The 18,490-nt window shown below is 41.2% G+C and overlaps 2 protein-coding genes across 2 annotated transcripts; one reads left to right on the top strand and one right to left on the bottom strand.

Annotated features, from left to right (window-relative positions):
- Window positions 1–92: 92 nt before the first annotated feature.
- Window positions 93–5,142, top strand: LOC116299914 (succinate dehydrogenase cytochrome b560 subunit, mitochondrial). Its single transcript, XM_031708631.2, has 6 exons — window positions 93–136; window positions 228–296; window positions 387–488; window positions 1,103–1,164; window positions 1,825–1,988; window positions 3,025–5,142. The coding sequence occupies exons 1-6, from the start codon at window positions 114–116 to the stop codon at window positions 3,130–3,132; spliced, it is 528 nt and encodes a 175-aa protein (XP_031564491.2). The 5' UTR covers window positions 93–113; the 3' UTR covers window positions 3,133–5,142.
- A 1,358-nt stretch (window positions 5,143–6,500) lies between these two features.
- LOC116299905 (DNA repair protein XRCC2) lies at window positions 6,501–8,035 on the bottom strand. Its single transcript, XM_031708623.2, has 2 exons — window positions 8,000–8,035; window positions 6,501–7,456 (listed from the first exon to the last, which is right to left on the bottom strand). Exons 1-2 carry the CDS (start codon window positions 8,021–8,023, stop codon window positions 6,569–6,571), a joined length of 912 nt encoding a protein of 303 aa, XP_031564483.2. The 5' UTR covers window positions 8,024–8,035; the 3' UTR covers window positions 6,501–6,568.
- Window positions 8,036–18,490: the final 10,455 nt, after the last annotated feature.

The raw sequence follows: 18,490 nt of genomic DNA on the forward strand, positions 1-18,490 counted from the left end.
ACCGTTGGAGAGGGGGAGGGTAGATGCAATAACCTAAGAGGACCCCTTGATAGTCGTCATTTCTACCCTGTTAATCCTTCCCATGATTCCCATCCAATCTTCAATATTCCAAGATGGCGGCTAGTCTACTTCTCAGGTTCGTCTAAACAAATTCATTTTTTACCCAAAATAAATCCCCAAACTCAACCTCCAATACATCTTAACTGATTCTTCTATCCTCATTTTAGGAATACGGCAAGGTTTTCTCCTTTTTTGCGTTCGGGTTTGACTCGAACGTCATGTGTTTTGATGCAAAGGTAAAATAAAGTATTGAGTTGTGACTTTGTGCACGTAATGTTTGTACAAAATTCTTTCTATTTTTGCGATTATTTAATTATATTTTGCAGAGTTTCTGTTAATACCACTCCAAAGAAGGAAGTAACAGATGGTTTTGTTGCCAAAAATTTAAAGTTAAAACGTCCTATGTCGCCACATCTTCTTATTTATAAGTAAGAATTTTTTAATCACGGTTGATTATGTAATTTAAGCTTACTTGTTTTCGTTTTGTGCTAAAGAAAAACGTCTAAATATACCAAAAAAGAGATAAATAGAGCTTATGTAGCATAACACAGCTATTTTGCCTTTACTAGATTATCTAATTATTGCATAATTTAAGTATTTATATTTGCAGAAGACGGTAGACATAGAAATTGCTCTCTCTCTCTCTCGTTGTAAGGCCCTGGCTAAACGAGGAAACATGTTTCCAGAAACACGTTTTCTTAAATGTTTCCAAAGGTGGCAAAACTGTCAGGGAACATCGGGAACATGTTTGCTCAACATCAGTTAGCGTATGCGCACTTTCAAGATAGAGCTAGCGTTGCTAAGTAACAAACGTTTAGGATGTTGACTTTCGTGGCTAAACGAGGAGACATCGGAAACATTGTTTCCATGCATCTTGGAAGCATGAAATGTTTCTGCCGCACAGCAGAAACATTTTTGCATCTTGGAAGCAAAATTTGTTGCATGTAGCAATGTTTAACATGTGGCTAAACTTGGAATCATCGGGGAACATGCTCGTTTAGCCAGGGCCTTAATGTAATGACTGACAATCTTGTTCTTCTAGATGGGAGTTCCATGCCTTGCTGTCTGGCTCTCATCGTATGACTGGCTTCCTCATGACTATTGGTATTTATATCTTCAATAACATTTGATATGATTGGCCATCGTAATAAACATTAATATTGCAATTGTATAAGGTTGAGCATTATCAAATCACTTATATAAGTAACTTATCAAGACCAAGTTTGTGTTTTCTGCCACAAGCTGAAATGGATAAAACTGCAAAGGTCTTGACTATTTACGATATCATATGAAAAGTAACCTTACAAAGACAATTGCCCTATTTCACTATGACGTAGCTGCTTGTTTATGTGGGGGATAGAATCGCCAAATCCAATAGAAAATTCAACATAATTTGCTCCTAGCAAAACAATTAAATCTAAAATGGCCTGGTTTTCAGATATGATATGTGTAATATGTACTAAATAATATTCCTAGCATTTGCTGGCTATTCTACTTCTCTTCGTGGATTGATACAGGTTTTAGAACAATTTTCGGTGAAATTGCATTGATTTGACCCCCTCCGACGACCATGATCCTTTGCGTTTAAACAATAGATTGTTGAAGATTGTTTTGTTGTGACATCATAGTCAAATAGAGCAATTCAATATGAAAACTAATAAAAAAAGTTTTGTTTTGTTTTTATTGTTTTTCTTTTATTATTTCTATTTCAAACTCATAAAATTTCATATTAGTCACAGTATTTGTTGTTCTTTCTTTTCATAGCTACAACAACATTTGCACTGTGTGCCCTGACGTTACCAGATAACTTGGAGCATTATGTGAACATAGTGAAGTCATTTGGTATTCCTAGACCAATCATCTTTACCTTTAAAGCCTTGCTGGCCTTCCCAGTCACCTACCATGGAATCAATGGAATTAGACACTTGGTATGAAATGACTTTTGCAACAACAGGTCGCGTGACCCTATCCCGCTTTAAAAAATCTTAAAAACTCATTAATAATTCATGAAATAAACACAATAGAAATCATGACCATGAAGGAGGTTTTATATCTGATATAGATTCGTCTTCATTTGCATAAACTTTAACTTGGATTTTCTCTATCAAACTTGGTTCATTTCGTAAGGAATTCGGTACAATATGAGAACTTACATCATGGGTTTTTTAAGCCGTTTAATAAACTCACAGATCGTGTTTTATCGAATTTAAAACCACTCGGCTATGCCTCGTGTTTTATACCCCTATAAAACACTCCTGCTCGTTTATTAAACATTACTTGAATATTGAGGTAAAACATAAAATATTGAGGTGCTCTTTCCATTTCTGATGTTCACTTTGACAAAACTGGGGTAGGGTAGGGGGGTAGGGTCACGTGACCTGTTGTTGCAAAAGGCCTATCGATGGCCAAAATAATTTGGCCTGGCATCTTGACCAGTAGAGTGCAAATAATACACCCGTGAAATAGTTAGGATGAAATAGGAAATAGTTAGCACTTAATTAGACAAGACATTGTACTATTAGGAATTCAGTGAGGCATGACAAGGGCACGGGCATTTACTAGAGTGATAACTCAATACGCAAATGAATAGATATGAAAATGTGAACATGTAAAATTATACAAAGGAAAAACAATATGTACAATTAAATATTGTTTCAGTTTTTGTAAATGTGTTTAAAAATATTTTAAAATGTGCGCCCTTGAGTGGCACACGTGCACTAGTTTACCCGTCACGGCTCGCCTATTTTAACTAATTAGAATTAGGCAACCAATAGCACAAAGTTAGTAATTAGTTAGCTAGCTATCTATTTCACGGGTATATTATTTGCATTCTACCTGACTAGCCATTAATTTTTTAGCTATAGTTAGTAACTAATAGATGTATATAACTTTACTGTCTTTTAGCACTGTACTGTATTCAGTTTGAACTAGTATTATTAACTGTATTTTTCATCCAATTTATAGGTCTGGGACTTGGGTAAAGGATTCTACTGGCCAACCCTCATCAAGACTGGTGCTGTCGTAGCAGTGTCTGCTGTTGCATCTGCTATTGCCCTTGCTTATTACTTGTAAACCTTTACTAGGTTGCCACCTTCATTAGCCCTTACTATGCTCGTGTTGCTTTTGGAAAAATTTATTTAATTAGGAAAAGGAATAGGCAAAATTATCATATAAATATTAGTAAACTTTCAGGGATATTGTGACGTGTATTAGAACATTCTTTATGTACTGTTTAATAAACTCGCAGGAGTGTTTTATCAGGATTTAAAAACACGAGGCATAGCTGAAACATGGGCATTGCCGAGCATTTTTAGACCTGATAAAACATGATCTGCGAGTTTATTGAACAGCTTCAAAAGCTGATGATGTATGTTCTCATATTGTACTGAATTCTTTATGAAATGAACCATGTTTGATAGAGAAAATCCAAGTTAAAGTTTATGCAAATGAAGATGAATCTATAGACCAAATTCAAAACTCGCACCGATGTGAGGCTTAAGTTGTGAACAAAGGATTCTGGCGTGATTCATGACTTTTGAATCAAGCTAGATTACTTTGAGTCGTGCCAGATCCCTTTGTTCACAACTTAAGCCTCACATCGCATATAAAACATATAAAACATATGAAATACATTAAAACACATATAAAACACATATAAAACCTCCTTCATGGTCATGATTTCTATTGTGTTTCCTTCATGAATCATGAGTGAGTTTTTGAATGTATAAGAAATAATGTTATACTTTTTTGAAACTACTGAAGTTGATGTGTTGAAATGAATGAGGAAGGGAAAGAACTGCCCTTACATTGTACCATTTCACAATTTCAAGATTTCTTACTTTCTTTGACTTAGGAATCAAGGGTGGTGCCCCAGGTGTTGGTTTACAGTTAAGTCTCCGTCCCTTGATTGAAGGGGTTTGATCCAAGTTCTCCAGTTTTTCTCTCTCCTAACATGCTAAATAGACGACTTGCACCAACAGGTCACATGACCCTACCTCCCTTAAAACAAGCAGTTGCATGAAAACCAACTGTATAAATAAAAAGAGCAGCGCAACATTAGTAAGAGGAGTACAATGTTTAATGTTGACTATAGGAAAAATTGTTTTAAAATATATAAAATAGAATATTTTGCCATCCTGTATATTTTCCCATGCAAATCCTTATCAAATATTCCATTTTGTATTTAATGGCATTTTTCCTGTTTCACTTGTGAGCTAAAATTCTGCCACCCTACCAATATCAAGGTGCTCTCACATGACCTGTTAGTGCAAGTCATCTTTTCCAATTTGATCTATGAGCTAGTCTGCGCTTTATTTAAGTCGTGATTTAAAAATCACCTCGGAGGTTGTTTTAGAGATTGATAAAAATGAGTTTATCTTAATAGGTACAATCCAGATATTATCTTCACAGTTTTATAGATATAAGTATGGCAAATTGGATTCCTTTTTCAATAAATCAAATTGCTACATCTGCATAGAAAGGGTCTATGACGTGCAAAAATATTCATGCATGAATTATCATGTAATTCCATCTAAAAAGCTAAAATGATTTTGGTAGTACTGTATATAAGACCTTTATCGTGACCAAAGATATGTTTAACATAGTGTTATGCTGTTCCCTAGTCACTCTACTCGTATACTAAACCTAATTGATGAATTTAAAAGTACAGTAAAAAGGCAACGTGAATCAGCTGCAGCTCCAGCTTCGCCTAATGTGGCAAACGCCAATTATTTTTACGATAAAAACTTCTCATTTTTAGTGATCAAAACAACCAACTGAAAGAGTGTGCACTCGCTGACGTCAGCTTTATCTGTCTTTCCTCTTATTGATGATAAAAAATAACCAATCAGCGCGCAAGAAATTTGTAAGTTATTGTAAACTCGGCAATAGCTACAAAATGTTTTGGAATTGAACTTATGTTATACTTGGTTTGGTACACGAGTAAAGCGTTGTAATGGGACTGACCTTATCATTATTTCTGTTCCATTGGAATATTTTTCATTAAAATGTTTTAATTATGTAACAACATTGTATTTCTGACGGTTTCGTGGAATAAAAATAAAGATAAAATGTTAAGACAAACCCATTGAAAATAGAACTGATAGAAAATAGCAATGTTTTCAAGATTTAAATATTTTGCACATACGGCTAATTGAAAAAACGTCCGGTTCAAAAAAAGGTTATATCATCAAAGCTAAGGCGAAAGGGAAGCATGGAAAAACAATTATGCTAATTTCATGCGTATTGCAGTTTTCCCTTCCTGTGCACATTTTATGCATCATGACTTTGACATGTTGTTGATCTAGGTTGACCGACTTTGCTCTACTGTGCATATTTACATGTCTTTATGCAAATATAATACACATTTCGGAGTACCCAAAATCCTTTTTGGTCTTAGCTTCGATTATGTGACCTCGAACCCGACTACGTTTTTTCAATTACGTGTATGCTAATATCAGTTTCACAGAAATTTGGGAGTCAAAACAATCACTGATGACAAAAAATATTTGCAAAAGTTTTGTTTATTTTGGTAATCATCAATTATGTGGGGAAAATGTTTTTAAAAGAATGAGAACTTACTGTTGGGAAATTGAAAAAAAGAAAAATAGGATAAACATGCAGTCAGTGGGTTTCCTATATCTTTCCCAATTTTATTTCCATTTTCAATTCAAAAAATGCCATGAACAGGTTTTATCTTAACTTTTTTTCACCTTCACTACGTATGTATACTCTCCTCAGACCTTACCCACTCCTTGGAAATTCCAATCCCCCTCCATGGGTGAAGTATGGACATTTTCTGGAACTACACGATATACCCTTCTCAGACCCTCCCCACCCCTTGGGAATTCCAATCCCCCTCCATGGGTGAGGTATGGATATTTTCTGGTACTACAGAGTATACCCTCCTCAGACCCTCCCCACCCCTTGGAAATTCCAATCCCCCTCCATGGGGGAGGTATTGATATTTTCTGGTACTACACAATATACCCTCCTCAGACCCTCCCCACTCCTTGGAAATATCAATCCCCCTCCATGGGTGAGGTATGGATATTTTCTGGTACTACACAATATACCCTTCTCAGACCCTCCCCACCCCTTGGGAATTCCCATCCCCCTCCATGGGGAAGGTATGGATATTTTCCGGTACTACAGAGTATACCCTCCTCAGACCCTCTCCACCCCTTGGAAATTCCGATCCCCCTCCATGGGTGAGGTATGGATGTTTTCTGGTACTACACAATATACCCTCCTCAGACCCTCCCCACCCCTTGGAAATTCCAATCCCCCTCCATGGGTGAGGTATGGATGTTTTCTGGTACTACACAATATACCCTCCTCAGACCCTCCCCACCCCTTGGAAATTCAAATCCCCTCTTTGGGGAAAGTATGAATAATTATTTTCTAATTATTTTTCTAAAATAAAATCTTTGACATTTACCAATAATTATAATTTCTTTACTGATAAGTTGCATTTTCTCTTCAATCCCAAAATCAAGAATTCAATATATCATCTCATAAATTCAATTCCTTTCTCATAAATATGAAACTTTTTAACAGCATTAGTTTTTGGAGTTGTTCTTTGGGCAGTATAAACTGCTTGAGATCTAGATGACGTGTCGTACTCCGTATGGGATCTAAATAAATATCTATATCTTACAACACTCAACCACGACTTGCATAAATAATTCTCAACTCCATCTTGAGTTCTTTTGCTTGCACTGAAAATTGCATGTGTTGTAGCAATGAATACCAAATGATGCTCCTTGACGTATTTCTGTATCACTTCAATTAACTTTCTCATCTTTTCTTCCTGATCAGTAGTGCTTTCTCCACCCGTGCTTCTATCAATCCAGTAAAATGCACTCAAGCTATCAATCATAACAACACATACTTCCGGCTTGGCTATTAGCATTTGCTCAAGTGACAACATTGATGCAAGTAGCTCGAGACTACTGTTACAGCGCAATATGAACAGACGTGCCAAACATACTCTAATAAAATCCTCAATATCTTTTGAAGTATCTTTACTTGACGATGCTGAGGCATGATTAAAAACAAACTTTTCCTCAAATTTTGGAATTCCAGTTCTTTCGTTTATTTGTCTCATAGCTCTGTGTATTCGATACTCCATTATTGTAACAAGTCTCAGAAGTTGAAAGTGAAAGTCTGTGTCAACAAATATTACTCCAACACCTCTTCCTCCCAGGTGTAAGTCTTTCCAAGATTTTGGCAAAATACAGTTTGCTATTAGATGTAGAAGCATCTCTGTTTTTCCACACCCTTCTGCTCCGTGGAATTCTATCACATCTCCTGGTTTTACACCTTGTGGGATGTCAGAAAAGAAAACAGTGTCTAACCCCTCCAGAGACTGTTTAGAACCAAGACGGGAAAATAGCTGCAAACGCCAAGATATTAAAACACGAAATTAACCCTAATTTCAAAATAATTAATGAATACGAATAACAAATCTAAATTATTATCAATTATTTTGTCTAAGCTCATACATTCAATGAACTCTAACAAGATGATATTCTCAAAATAAGCTGTCGAACTTAGCATAGACTATAGCCAGCAAATAAGCTCAAGTTCACAAATATTCTTTTTGATTTCGAAAAATGCAAAGATAGGTAAAAAAAAAATCGATCTTCTCTCTCAATGATTTCCAAATTCTCAATTCAATTTAACTTTAATTTATAAGATGTCAAAGTTTAGCTCTAAGTAGGTTTTTTCAGAAGCAAAAAAGCAAAATATTAAGTCTAAGATGAGCTGAAGTTTTCCAAAGTCGATTCGATGATGCAATGAATTGAAATTTTAAAAAAATATTTTAAAGACGATAAATTTGCTAAAAAAAGATTAGACACTTTTTATATGTAGGAGACAGGATTAAAATGTACAATTATGATGAAATCTAGAGTAAAACAATTGTAGATTTACTAACCTGAGCTGCAGACTCAGCTGCCATGTTGATCGAAAGTTGTTGACCGATTGGAGAAGACCGCTGGATGCTGCTTCCCACCATCCCCTCCCCCCCCTCCCCCCCCCCCCCCCCCCCCCCCCCCCCCCCCCCCCCCCCGTTTCATCTCACGATACCCGATTTAGGGGGGTGGTGGGAGGTGTTACCCGGTACCCACCACCTCTGGAAGTGAAATCTTAGATTTTGTCTCCAAATATCTCCAAAACTAAAAGCCAAATCACAGAAATGAATGGACTGTCTGTCTGCATGTATGCTTAAAAGCATATTCGTGTACAGAAATTGCCACTACAGACCCGCAGTATCGAGCATTTGAACAGATTTCTGAGGGGGGAGGGGGTATGTACCGGTACCCACCACCTTAATTCGTAAAATCGGGTCCCTATTTTGCACCATTGTTTTGACCTTGCCCCTTATTGTTATGTTGCTGCTGCTGTTGCTGCTGCTGCTGCTGTTGTCGTTGTTGCTGTAATTGTTGTGGTTGCTGCATGCTGTTGTCGTTGCTGCATGATGTCAGTGTCGTTGCTTCTGTTGTCGTTGCTTCTGTTGTCGTTGCTTCTGTTGCTGATGCTGCTGTTATTATAGCTGTTTTGTTGTTGTTGTTTTTTGCTGCTGTCATTGCTGTGCGGTTGTCACCGTTGTTGTGGTATATATAATTAGATTTTTGTTGCATGGTCATTCCCTTGATTTGAGGGGTTCTCTAGTTACAAACCCCCCCCCCTCCCCCCACAAAACCTAACATGCTAAATTCATCTCATTTGATCTAGCTGTGCGTTTTAGCAATGCGCTTACTTAGACCAGCCTTCAACAGAGGTTATTTTGGCTCGATCTCTGTATTTAGTCGTGCTCTGACTAATAGATCGACACCTCAGAGTTTGTTACTGAGGGTTTCAGGTTTGATCTGTGAGCTAGCTAGCGCTAGCCACGCGGCTGACTTAAATCAGCCAGAGGTTGTTTTAGAGTTCTTTCTGTGACGGTTAACCATCCTCAGGGGCGCAGCCAGAATGGGGGAGGCCCAAATTCAAAGATCCGCCATTTTGTCTTAGCCCCCGAAACGCCGAACCAAAAAGAAAAGAAAGAAAAAAAAGGAAAAAACAGAAAATTTAAAAGGCCTGCATTATGTTTAAGTTTATTTTATTACCATATATATTCTAAAGAGCCGCCATTTTGTTGCTACGAAGGAGGTGGGCTGCTCCCATCCCCCTGCCACGCCTCTTTAAGTAGATCCAAACTGGAGTCCTTGCTAGCTAACTGTTTATTTTATGCATAGCCACGATTCGATTATTTGAAATAGTTCTTGCTTAAGATGTTCACGTGCATATTTTGTGTATATGTCGTCAAAAATGTTAGTTTAACTGACTCTTTCAAATAGTCTTATAAGTTGGTTAGTAATTTGCATTTTATGCCGACTTTCTAGATCTCGAGCTCGCCAGTTAGTCTTCGACCATAAGCACTCTCAAACGATCCGTGAACATGGTAAAAACCACTATCTCACTTCTCCAAGTACTCCTTATTCTTGCTGTATGTTCGGAGCTGATTGAAGGTAAAATATGTAAAATATTGATAATTGTAAACTACTATCTACATGTAAAAAGTTGTTGCATTTAAATAACATAAACTGATTTGACAAAATGTCTTACTATAGGACCATTGCACGGACAAACTGTTACCCTTACAACACTCACTCGAACAAGAACGATACCCACTGAATCAACTCAACAAATAAGCCGTACTATCTCTCCAAGAGTTGGCTTAAATTTCACGACACGCTCTACTATAACTCCAAGCCCAACCACCGTTACTGCTAGCGTATTACCTACAAAACGTAAGTACTTTTCTTGTTTTCAAATTACTTTTGAATAATTGTATTTATTCTTATATATTGGGTCTTTAGCTTTATAACTTACTCTTAGTATTCTTGGGGTATATGTTACATCATATAGCCGCGCGCCATTTTGGAAAGTTGACTACAACAAAGCATTCCTCATTATATATAGTCTCACTTTTGTGTGTGTGGTTTTTTTTGATCAACCAGAAAAAGGAAAACAGCAAGAAGCTTTAAAAAATCAGATATGGTTTTTCCAAGGTAAGTTAGGTCTTGATCGACCACGACTATCAGACGGCTCCCAGCAAATTAAGATTACCTGCGATTTTTAATTTCTATAACATTTCATTTATCTGTAATAAATCTCGCGCTCTGATTGGCCAGGGCGCATGTTTTATGAGAACACAAAGCACGCACGCGTCGGGTCCCTCCCAACACACCAAGGGAGCACATTAAAATTTTGTTTGTGTAAGGAAAGTCATTGTTCTTGGTTGATCTATCTAGCGCGTGCAATCCATCTTGTGACATGCGTTCCTCGTAGTGTTTTGGTTTCGGCCGATCCGAATGGCTTACGATCGTGTAAGGAATGGAATGAAGCAGCAGTTAGGCGGAGTCGCGAATTGCCGGCATTGCCAAAAATCACAAGTCGAAAAACACCAGGGGGGGGTGGGTTTTTAGAGGTCGGTAACCCGCCCTACAGGGGGTCTTGCGCGATCCGCCTGCAGCGCGAAATGTGCCTAACTGCTGCTCTGTTGGGGTCGCAAACAGAGGTAAAGATATTTGTCGGATATACGATGCATGAATGTAAGAAGTTCGTTAACGACTTCTGTGTGGTTTGTTTAAGACCTAGAGTCGTCATACCCAAGCCAGAATCCTTTTGGTGTTGTGGTAAAAAAATGCAGATAGAGGAGGATACGTCAGCACAGTGTTACGAGTGTGGTAAGAATATTCGTAACGCCGTACCAAATGCTACCAAAGAGCAATATTACGCCAATGGAGGTCGTAAGAAAACGCCATATAAGAGATTAAAATACTTCAGGGACTGGATGAGTCATATCCAAGGTTTACATCCGATATATTTAAGCGACGAAGTAAAGAAGAAAATCATAGACCATTTAGAAGAGCCAACCCCGCAAAGTCTACGGAAAACGCTGAAAAAATTAAAACTAGGGAAATATTACAAAGCTATTCCCTATCTTTTGTCTGAAATTACCGGTAGGCGTATTCCTCATGTCCCAGATATGCAAAGGGCCGAGTGGTTATTCTGTCGGCTGGATAAGGATATTCCTTATTACCCCGACGTAATTTACGAAATATTTTACAAAATAGACCCCAACCACCCCCTATTAGAATGGATTCCGAGAAGATGAAATGTGCAGTCGAAATCCCCATGCGATGTCTACTGAGCGAGTTTTCTTTGTAGATCTTCCTTTGCCTTCTGGTAGATCTGTTTGCGAGATTCCTCGGACAGATCTTTCACGATGGTTTTTTTATTGCCCGACTTTAATTCGCCGTATTTCTTTTCCTCCGCGAGGATCAAAGAAAACTCCGTGTCGTCTATGCGGCGGTCCCGCAGAGCCTTGGAGACCAAGTCGGCGATGGTGTTAGCCTTTGCTCTTGCTAGGGCTATATGAGTGTCGTGCTTGGATATCTTACCGGACAGTTGCTTTATAATGCCTGTCGTAACAGCGGAAACGATGCCGCAGACGGCTCCAACGCTGGCTAAAGGAACGCCAACGACTATTCCAGGCCCGGTAAGCGAAGTAGCAACGCCAGTGCCTGTTAACGCCGCGGACATGGAGCCGGAAGTTATCGCGATTTTATGTAGTATGCTTCGGGCTCTGGCGTACTTTTTCCTGACCTCTTCGTAGTGTTTCGCTTGCCCTTCCAAGTAAGCCAGTATTAAGTTCGCTTTATTCAGACGAAAGTTCTCGGCGTTTAATTCGTTAGGTTCCTCCTTAGGTAAATCAGGATAAAGTGGAGGTGCTGATGGTATAACATCCATTATATACTAATGTACGACGCTTTTGGAAATAACATAGAGGAGCAGCCACATCACGACAACAGGGATTATTGGAACTGGAGGGCCTTTAGGAAGATGTTTCCACATGCAGACCCTAGTAAGTTTGAAAGAAGACCCGACGGTATTTACTATAACGGCTCCAGAATGTACAGCAATGCGGACTTGAAACCTACGCTGGTGGGGCAAATAGACAATCAGCTGCAGCATTCCACGCCTACGGTATCTGTGCAGCATCCCACGGTAACGCCTAGGCCTAAACCCGTACAAGGTTGGTCAAAGGAATTATTGCTGGGTACCAGTACTTATCCAATACCCGCGGTGTCATTCGATAAACATCCAAGCCTGGACCTAACGTTGAACATGCGGATCTCTAACAACCATTCCTTTCCGTTAAAGGTGCGAGATATCTTCAAAAACGTGCCCATTAATCATACCACCGCTAAGGAATCTCATGAATGGTTAAGTGGTCCTAACATGCGTTATTGGCCGCAGCAGTTGAACTTTGCGGTTTGGTGCGCCACCGGCGGTTGTGGGGTAAGCGCAAACTTGATGAAGAATTCAATATTCATGTTTCACTTCCACTTCACGGTTAGAAGAATACTACATGAAATGGGTGTTATTGCGCTGCCGGGAGATGCCACGTTTTATCCAAGAGATAATAAATACAGCGTGCCGGCTTATGACAGACTTTGTAAGGAGTTTGGCGTTGTAGGGAAGGATTTCCGATGCACTGCCGGCGCTAACAATGGTCTGGGACATATTTGGGCTTATTGGGGGATTAGTGGACATGTGTTAAGTGATAAGGAAGTTCATGCATTGAATCTACAATGGAACACGGGATATCATAAGGAAACTCACGACAGTAGCACCTTCTTCGAACCAAATGCTAAGACCACTAAGGAAGTCCGCGATGGACCTCTGTTCAAAGACGAGGGTGGTAAGTATGCAGGGGCTAACCCGCTGATTATCAAGATTACCAACGACGAGCAAACGAAGCAATATCTTAATTTCATACCCCCAGAAGGCAAAGGACTAACCAAAGCCGGCCTTGCCCGTTTAAACCGCAGCATAGAAGCTTACGTTTATTCTATCCTTGGAGCCCAAGTAAACACCCGATCCAGCATAGTGGGGAATACCGGCGCCGCAGAAGAAACGCGAGCCGAAGCCTTGATCTTATTCGAAAGTTCGATCTTGGAGGGCGACATTAGCAAGGGCGTACAGCGTTACCAACTAGCTATACAAAATTCTAAGGCAAGGTTGGACTATGCAGTAGCCCCGGGTTGTTGGTTAATGCCTAGTAATTTATCTATAAATACTGGTTCTGTAGTAGGATACAACAACAAACTTCAACGAGCTACTAAGGATATGAAGTTTGGGGTGAACGACGTGAACTCTGACACTATTAGAAGGCACTTTGTTGAACAGCCTAAAAAAGTGCACCATACGCAACCACCTAAGAAAGTGCAGCTAACAAAAGAAGTATACCGAGCGCCTAAAAAAGAGGAGGAATATGACCATAACTTACTAAAAGCCGGCTTAGCCGCCGCAGGCGTTGGTCTGAGTTATTATATATGGCGATGAACAACCCCTACGTAGCTGGAGTAGATTGTGTCTATACGACTTACACAGGCGAGAAAAAATACACCCAGGCGTCTTGGGTGGACGTTGAGGGCATGTCAGTGAATTTGAACTACTCAGGGAAGAAGTTAATCCTTTGTAGTATTTGCATTGGTACGAGCAGCCATGCCAACGTCGGCTTTAGGTTCCTGGATGAGAATGGCGTACTGCAGCCTATGAGAAATAAGACAAACAACAGGGAGCCTGTGCATTTCTCCGTAGAGCCCACCACAACCAGCGCCGAGAATCTTTCCGTTTGGACTTTCCACATGGTCGCCGATTGCCATGGGAAGGTAAAGCTGCAGATAAGAGTAGACGATACGGGAAAGGTTACGGTAAATAGCATAGAAAATCAAAGGGATACTATTTATAATCATAAGACCATTAGCACTCTTACGGTGATTAGTCTTTAAATATATGAACCCACACGCGAAGGAGGATTGGTTCCTTCATTACCTGGAGGAGAAGGACTACTTAGAACAGCAATGGTATGACACCGGGCTGTGGGTGAAGGTTGGGGGCCTGGGATTAATCATGTGTACTATTAGTATTTCGACGGCGTATTCGTGTAAAGCCGGGTTTAGGATTGTCGATGAGAATGACCATCCATTACTACCCTACGGAAAAAAAGATAATAATAGGAACCCAGTTCATTTCTCGTCGGAACCCCCACCACCGACTGTAGAAGACTTAACACCAGTAAGTTTTCACATGATAGTCAATTGCCAATATGCGAAGTTACAAGTTCTCCCCAACCGCGTTGCCTACCTTCGGATAAATGCCGCCACAGTAAAGGCGAACCCCCCGACTGATGCTATTTGGAATCATAAGCCCATTAGCACTATGACCGCCATACCGCTAGTTCCGAATTATCAGGGCGGTGTGAATACTATCTTTACTTATCCCCAGTCGAGAACACCCCGAGGGGCGCCTGACGACGATAAGCCACCAGTAATACACAAGGATAAGATCAACCCTTCATCTTCTTCAGGAGTACCACTCCAATAGCTACGACTAATATCCAAATGTTATTCCCCACGAACTTTAGCAGTTCTCCGCCGGCCCTCAGTGCCAGGCCAAGAACACTACCCAGCAGCCCAGGAAGACCGGCTGCCATCTTTTTTCCCAAGTCCGTCAGCCCATTGCCTAATTTCTTTACGCCCGCGCCTGTAGCCTTAAGCGCGGACAAGATCACGCCTACTACGCTCGAAATAGCGACCGCAAATGCCAGCGGAAGACCATATTTCAAAAGGGCTCTTTTTATCTTTTCCTTGGTGGTAAGCCCTAATTCTTTCTCCAACTTCTCCTTTTCCACCCGTAATTCCGCAAGGCGTACCTCTAGATTTTCTATTTCCTTTTGAGCTGCCTCCTTTTCTTCCTCAGGGCGTTCTTGATCTTCGATTACCCCCCGCTGTCGTTCTATTTCATACTCTAAGTCTTTGATGGCTTGATCTTTCTGTTGAATTTGATCTGTTTTTGCATTGATTTCAGACATTAACATTCGCCTTTCTACCAAGGAGTCAGACATTTCAGCACGCAGGTTTTCGCTTTTTACGTCCAACGCCTGCAGGGTGAGATCAAGATCCTTTCGTAATTTATTCCTTTCACGTCGAATCTCATTCCTTTGGTCTACCAGCTCCCTTATTTCTTGATTTTTAAATTCGACTTCCCTCCTATGCGCGTCGGCAAGCCGCTGGTTTTGCTTCATGTATTCCTCCTCCCTTTCTTCCAACGTTTCCCGCAGCGCTTCCACTGAGGCGCCAGAGCTTTGGGCTTCTCCTAAGTCCTCCCGTGCTTTGTCTAATTCGCGCAGGGCCTGATCCACATGATTTCCTATTTCTTTTATTCTTTCATCTTGTTGGGCGGACTTCTTTTCAGCATCGGCAAGTAGCTGACCTTGCTTTGCATATTCTACATCTTTTTCTCTTAACTCCCTTTGCAGATCCGCGGCACGTTTTTCCGCGTTGGTCCTTTCGGTTAAGTTGTGCAGCCTTTCTAACAGGCTTCTAGTAGCACGCTGAAAGCCTTTTAATCTCAAGACGCCACCCCTAACGTTGCCCTCCTCATCAAAGAGGTTTTGCGGTTTTGTCCAGCGGTCTTTGTCGGGAAATCTTAAGTCTTGGACGCTTATGAGGACTTTGTTTCCCTTTTCCGTGAGCTTTACGTCGTCAGCATCAAAGTTGTCGTAGCGCAGCTCTAGCTCTTGCGTTGCCCACTCTACGGTTTCCCGCGCGGCTGCTTCCGGCTCGCCCATGTTTTGAAGCTCTATGTGCTCACGCGGAAACGTGTACTCGCGTGCTTTGGGATGTCTTAGGACCTTTGCGATCCTATCCCTTAGGGAATCGTCGACTTGTTGGGTGGGAAGCAGCGGTTCTTCATCACCGTCGTTAATGTCAGCCTGACCTTCCTCAGTGGTGGGATCGAAGTCAGGGTCTGTTCCTTCTACTTCCATTATATATGATAAGCTCAAAGTTAAATCCCAACGTATTACCTAAGCAGGTTGGCGGACTGAAAGCAGAACGCACCTTTCACCGGGTCACCTTTACGCCTTCTAGCACAAAGCCTGGAGAAACGCTGTATGTGGGCGTTCCCCGCCTAACGGATAACCTAGTATTGGTTCCTGGCACCCTGGCGCTGAGGTTCGACCTAGCGGTACAGTCAAGCCCCACAGATGAAAGGATTATCGTTAACAACGTGGGTCGCAACATCGTTTCTAAGATGAGAATCAAGTTTGCTGGGGAATCCTTGCTGGACTTAAATAGGTACGATCTGTATACCACCTATAAGGATCTATGGTTGACAGCCTTTGACCGCGCGCAAAGGATAGAACAAGGAATTGGTAGTGTTATCCTGCGTAAGGTCCGCACACCTACGAAAACGCAACCTACTGACGGCAGCGGAGAAACCGCAGTGGCAGACGCAAAGCGAATAAAGACCGCCTATGGTAGCAAGTATGTCATACCATTAGACTTTGAAGTAATCACGAATCACGGTGTCTATTACCCAAGACAGTTATCCGAGCTACAGTTTGAAGTAACTTTAGCAGATGCTAATAACATCATTGGTGGGCTAAGCAGTGCACTTACCACGACAACCCCATACTCTATCACTAATCTAGAATTACAGTACGAAACCGTGTACAGCGAAGATTTAGCACGTAGCGCTGGCATGGAATACAGCTCCGGAAAAGCATTCTTATACGACCACGTAGTGATGTATAAGACGTTCAGCTTCCTGGATAAGACGGATGAGGTTATCAACCAAAGCATTAACCTCCCCCGAAGAAGTCTCACGGGGTTGATGCTGGTGTTTGCCAAACCCTATGAGGCTGGTAAGCGCGACTCCGAGGCCTTTCACAACCCCAACATTACTAACGTCGGCGTGAATATCAACGGCGTTCCAAACAAAGTATATTCGCAGGGGATAAAGCCCGCAGACGTGTACAGAGAGACCATGCGCAAGTTTGGCGACCAAATTAACCCTGAGGAATTCTTTAAGGATAAGTATGCGCTGTGGATTGACATGCGCACCATTAACGACGAAGACCTACATGGCCAGGGCCTCCGTCTAGTAAATACGCAGGATGGTATAACATTGGAGATCAAACGCACCAAGAATGCTGCTGCGGGCGACGCTGACAAGATAAACTGCTACATCTTCGTCGTCTCAGACGCGCAACTGAGCGTAGAAAGTAACCAACTTAAAAGTGTTGCATATTAAGGTTAAAATATTTCTTAGATATACGATGCTGCAAATATTTGAAAACAACGGTACGAAACTGCAATGTATAGTGCAAGGCGACAAACTGTACTTCAAAGCGAAGTCCGTGGCTGATGCCTTGGGTTACGTAAATTCCAGAAAAGCGGCGTCTGATCACGTATCAGAGGAAAACAAGGTAACTTTGAGGTCTATAAAGGGTGTCAATCTGACTGACACCCTTAATGCGCAACCACATTCCGTTTACATCACTGAAATGGGTCTTTATGAGTTAATATTCGGATCTGAAAAGTCCGTAGCTAAGGAGTTCAGGAAATGGGTGTTAGGTGACGTTCTTCCTACGCTAAGAAAAACGGGTAAGTATGCAATAGACAAGCGCTTCGACGGTCCAAACAAGTTGGTATTCAAAATAGAAAATGAGTTCGACCTGCATAAAAAGGTGATGGACTACATCCGCAGGTTTTACCCCCAAATGCTCATAGCACCCGGTCTAGGCGAACTGCAGGATTCAGACGGCAAACGTATAAAGTGCTGGCAGAAAGGATATCAACGCGGTCAACCCGACTTAATGATCTTGAACGCGCACACACATTACTGTGGATTCTGCATAGAGCTAAAGACCCCAAAAGGCAACGGCAGGTTATCTGAGGATCAGCAACTACTCTTACAGAGGTATGAAGAAAACGGCTATAAGGTGCTCGTAAGCAGCGACTACGATGTCATTTGCAGGGAGATCACTGCGTATGCTGAACACCTACGAATTCCCTGCAGGTGGTGCTGTAAGGGCTTTAAAACCTCGGAGACTTTGGCAACACACTTAAAGATATTTCATAGAATATATGGACAAGGATAAATTTAACGAGTTAAAGTTTATACAAACGCACTGGAGGGATTTGCAGGTGGGGGAGATTTACGAGATAAAGAATTATGTGGTCTTTGAAGACTTGGACCGCCTGCGTTTGGTCTTAAAGAATAAAAAAAGAACATACACCCTTTGGGCGCCCGATAGGATAAGGTACGCCATCGAAGGGCAGGATGTTACCCATGTTATGAGTCATGGTAAAAAGGATGGCAGGTGGGTATTTGACGTGGTTAATTGGGAGCCTGAGAGTCCTCTGCATTCGTAAGGACGTCTGCTAAAGTCCGCTGCTCCGCGGAGCACCAATGGGATCCTTCAAGAAATACCTTGCCGCAATGAAGGCAGGTGTATTTTTTACGCGGTGCAGGAGTGGGCGTAATGCAATCGGCTGGTAGTTCGCACGTAATACAGTCCATA

Source organism: Actinia tenebrosa, unplaced genomic scaffold (genome assembly GCF_029948245.1).
Source record: "Actinia tenebrosa isolate PJP-AT-01 unplaced genomic scaffold, QUT_ActTen_1.0 PGA_scaffold0__85_contigs__length_37466705, whole genome shotgun sequence".
In the NCBI taxonomy this organism is placed as follows: domain Eukaryota; kingdom Metazoa; phylum Cnidaria; class Anthozoa; order Actiniaria; family Actiniidae; genus Actinia; species Actinia tenebrosa.

Bases quoted from the DNA above. Each gene is read 5' to 3' on its own strand.
- LOC116299914 (XM_031708631.2), top strand. From the start codon at position 114: ATGGCGGCTAGTCTACTTCTCAG. The intron at 297-386 runs GTAAAATAAAGT...TATATTTTGCAG, and splicing joins TCATGTGTTTTGATGCAAAG to AGTTTCTGTTAATACCACTC. The intron at 1,165-1,824 runs GTATTTATATCT...TTCTTTTCATAG, and splicing joins TGGCTTCCTCATGACTATTG to CTACAACAACATTTGCACTG.
- LOC116299905 (XM_031708623.2), bottom strand. From the start codon at position 8,023: ATGGCAGCTGAGTCTGCAGCTCAG. The intron at 7,457-7,999 runs GTTAGTAAATCT...TGGCGTTTGCAG, and splicing joins CAGCTGAGTCTGCAGCTCAG to CTATTTTCCCGTCTTGGTTC.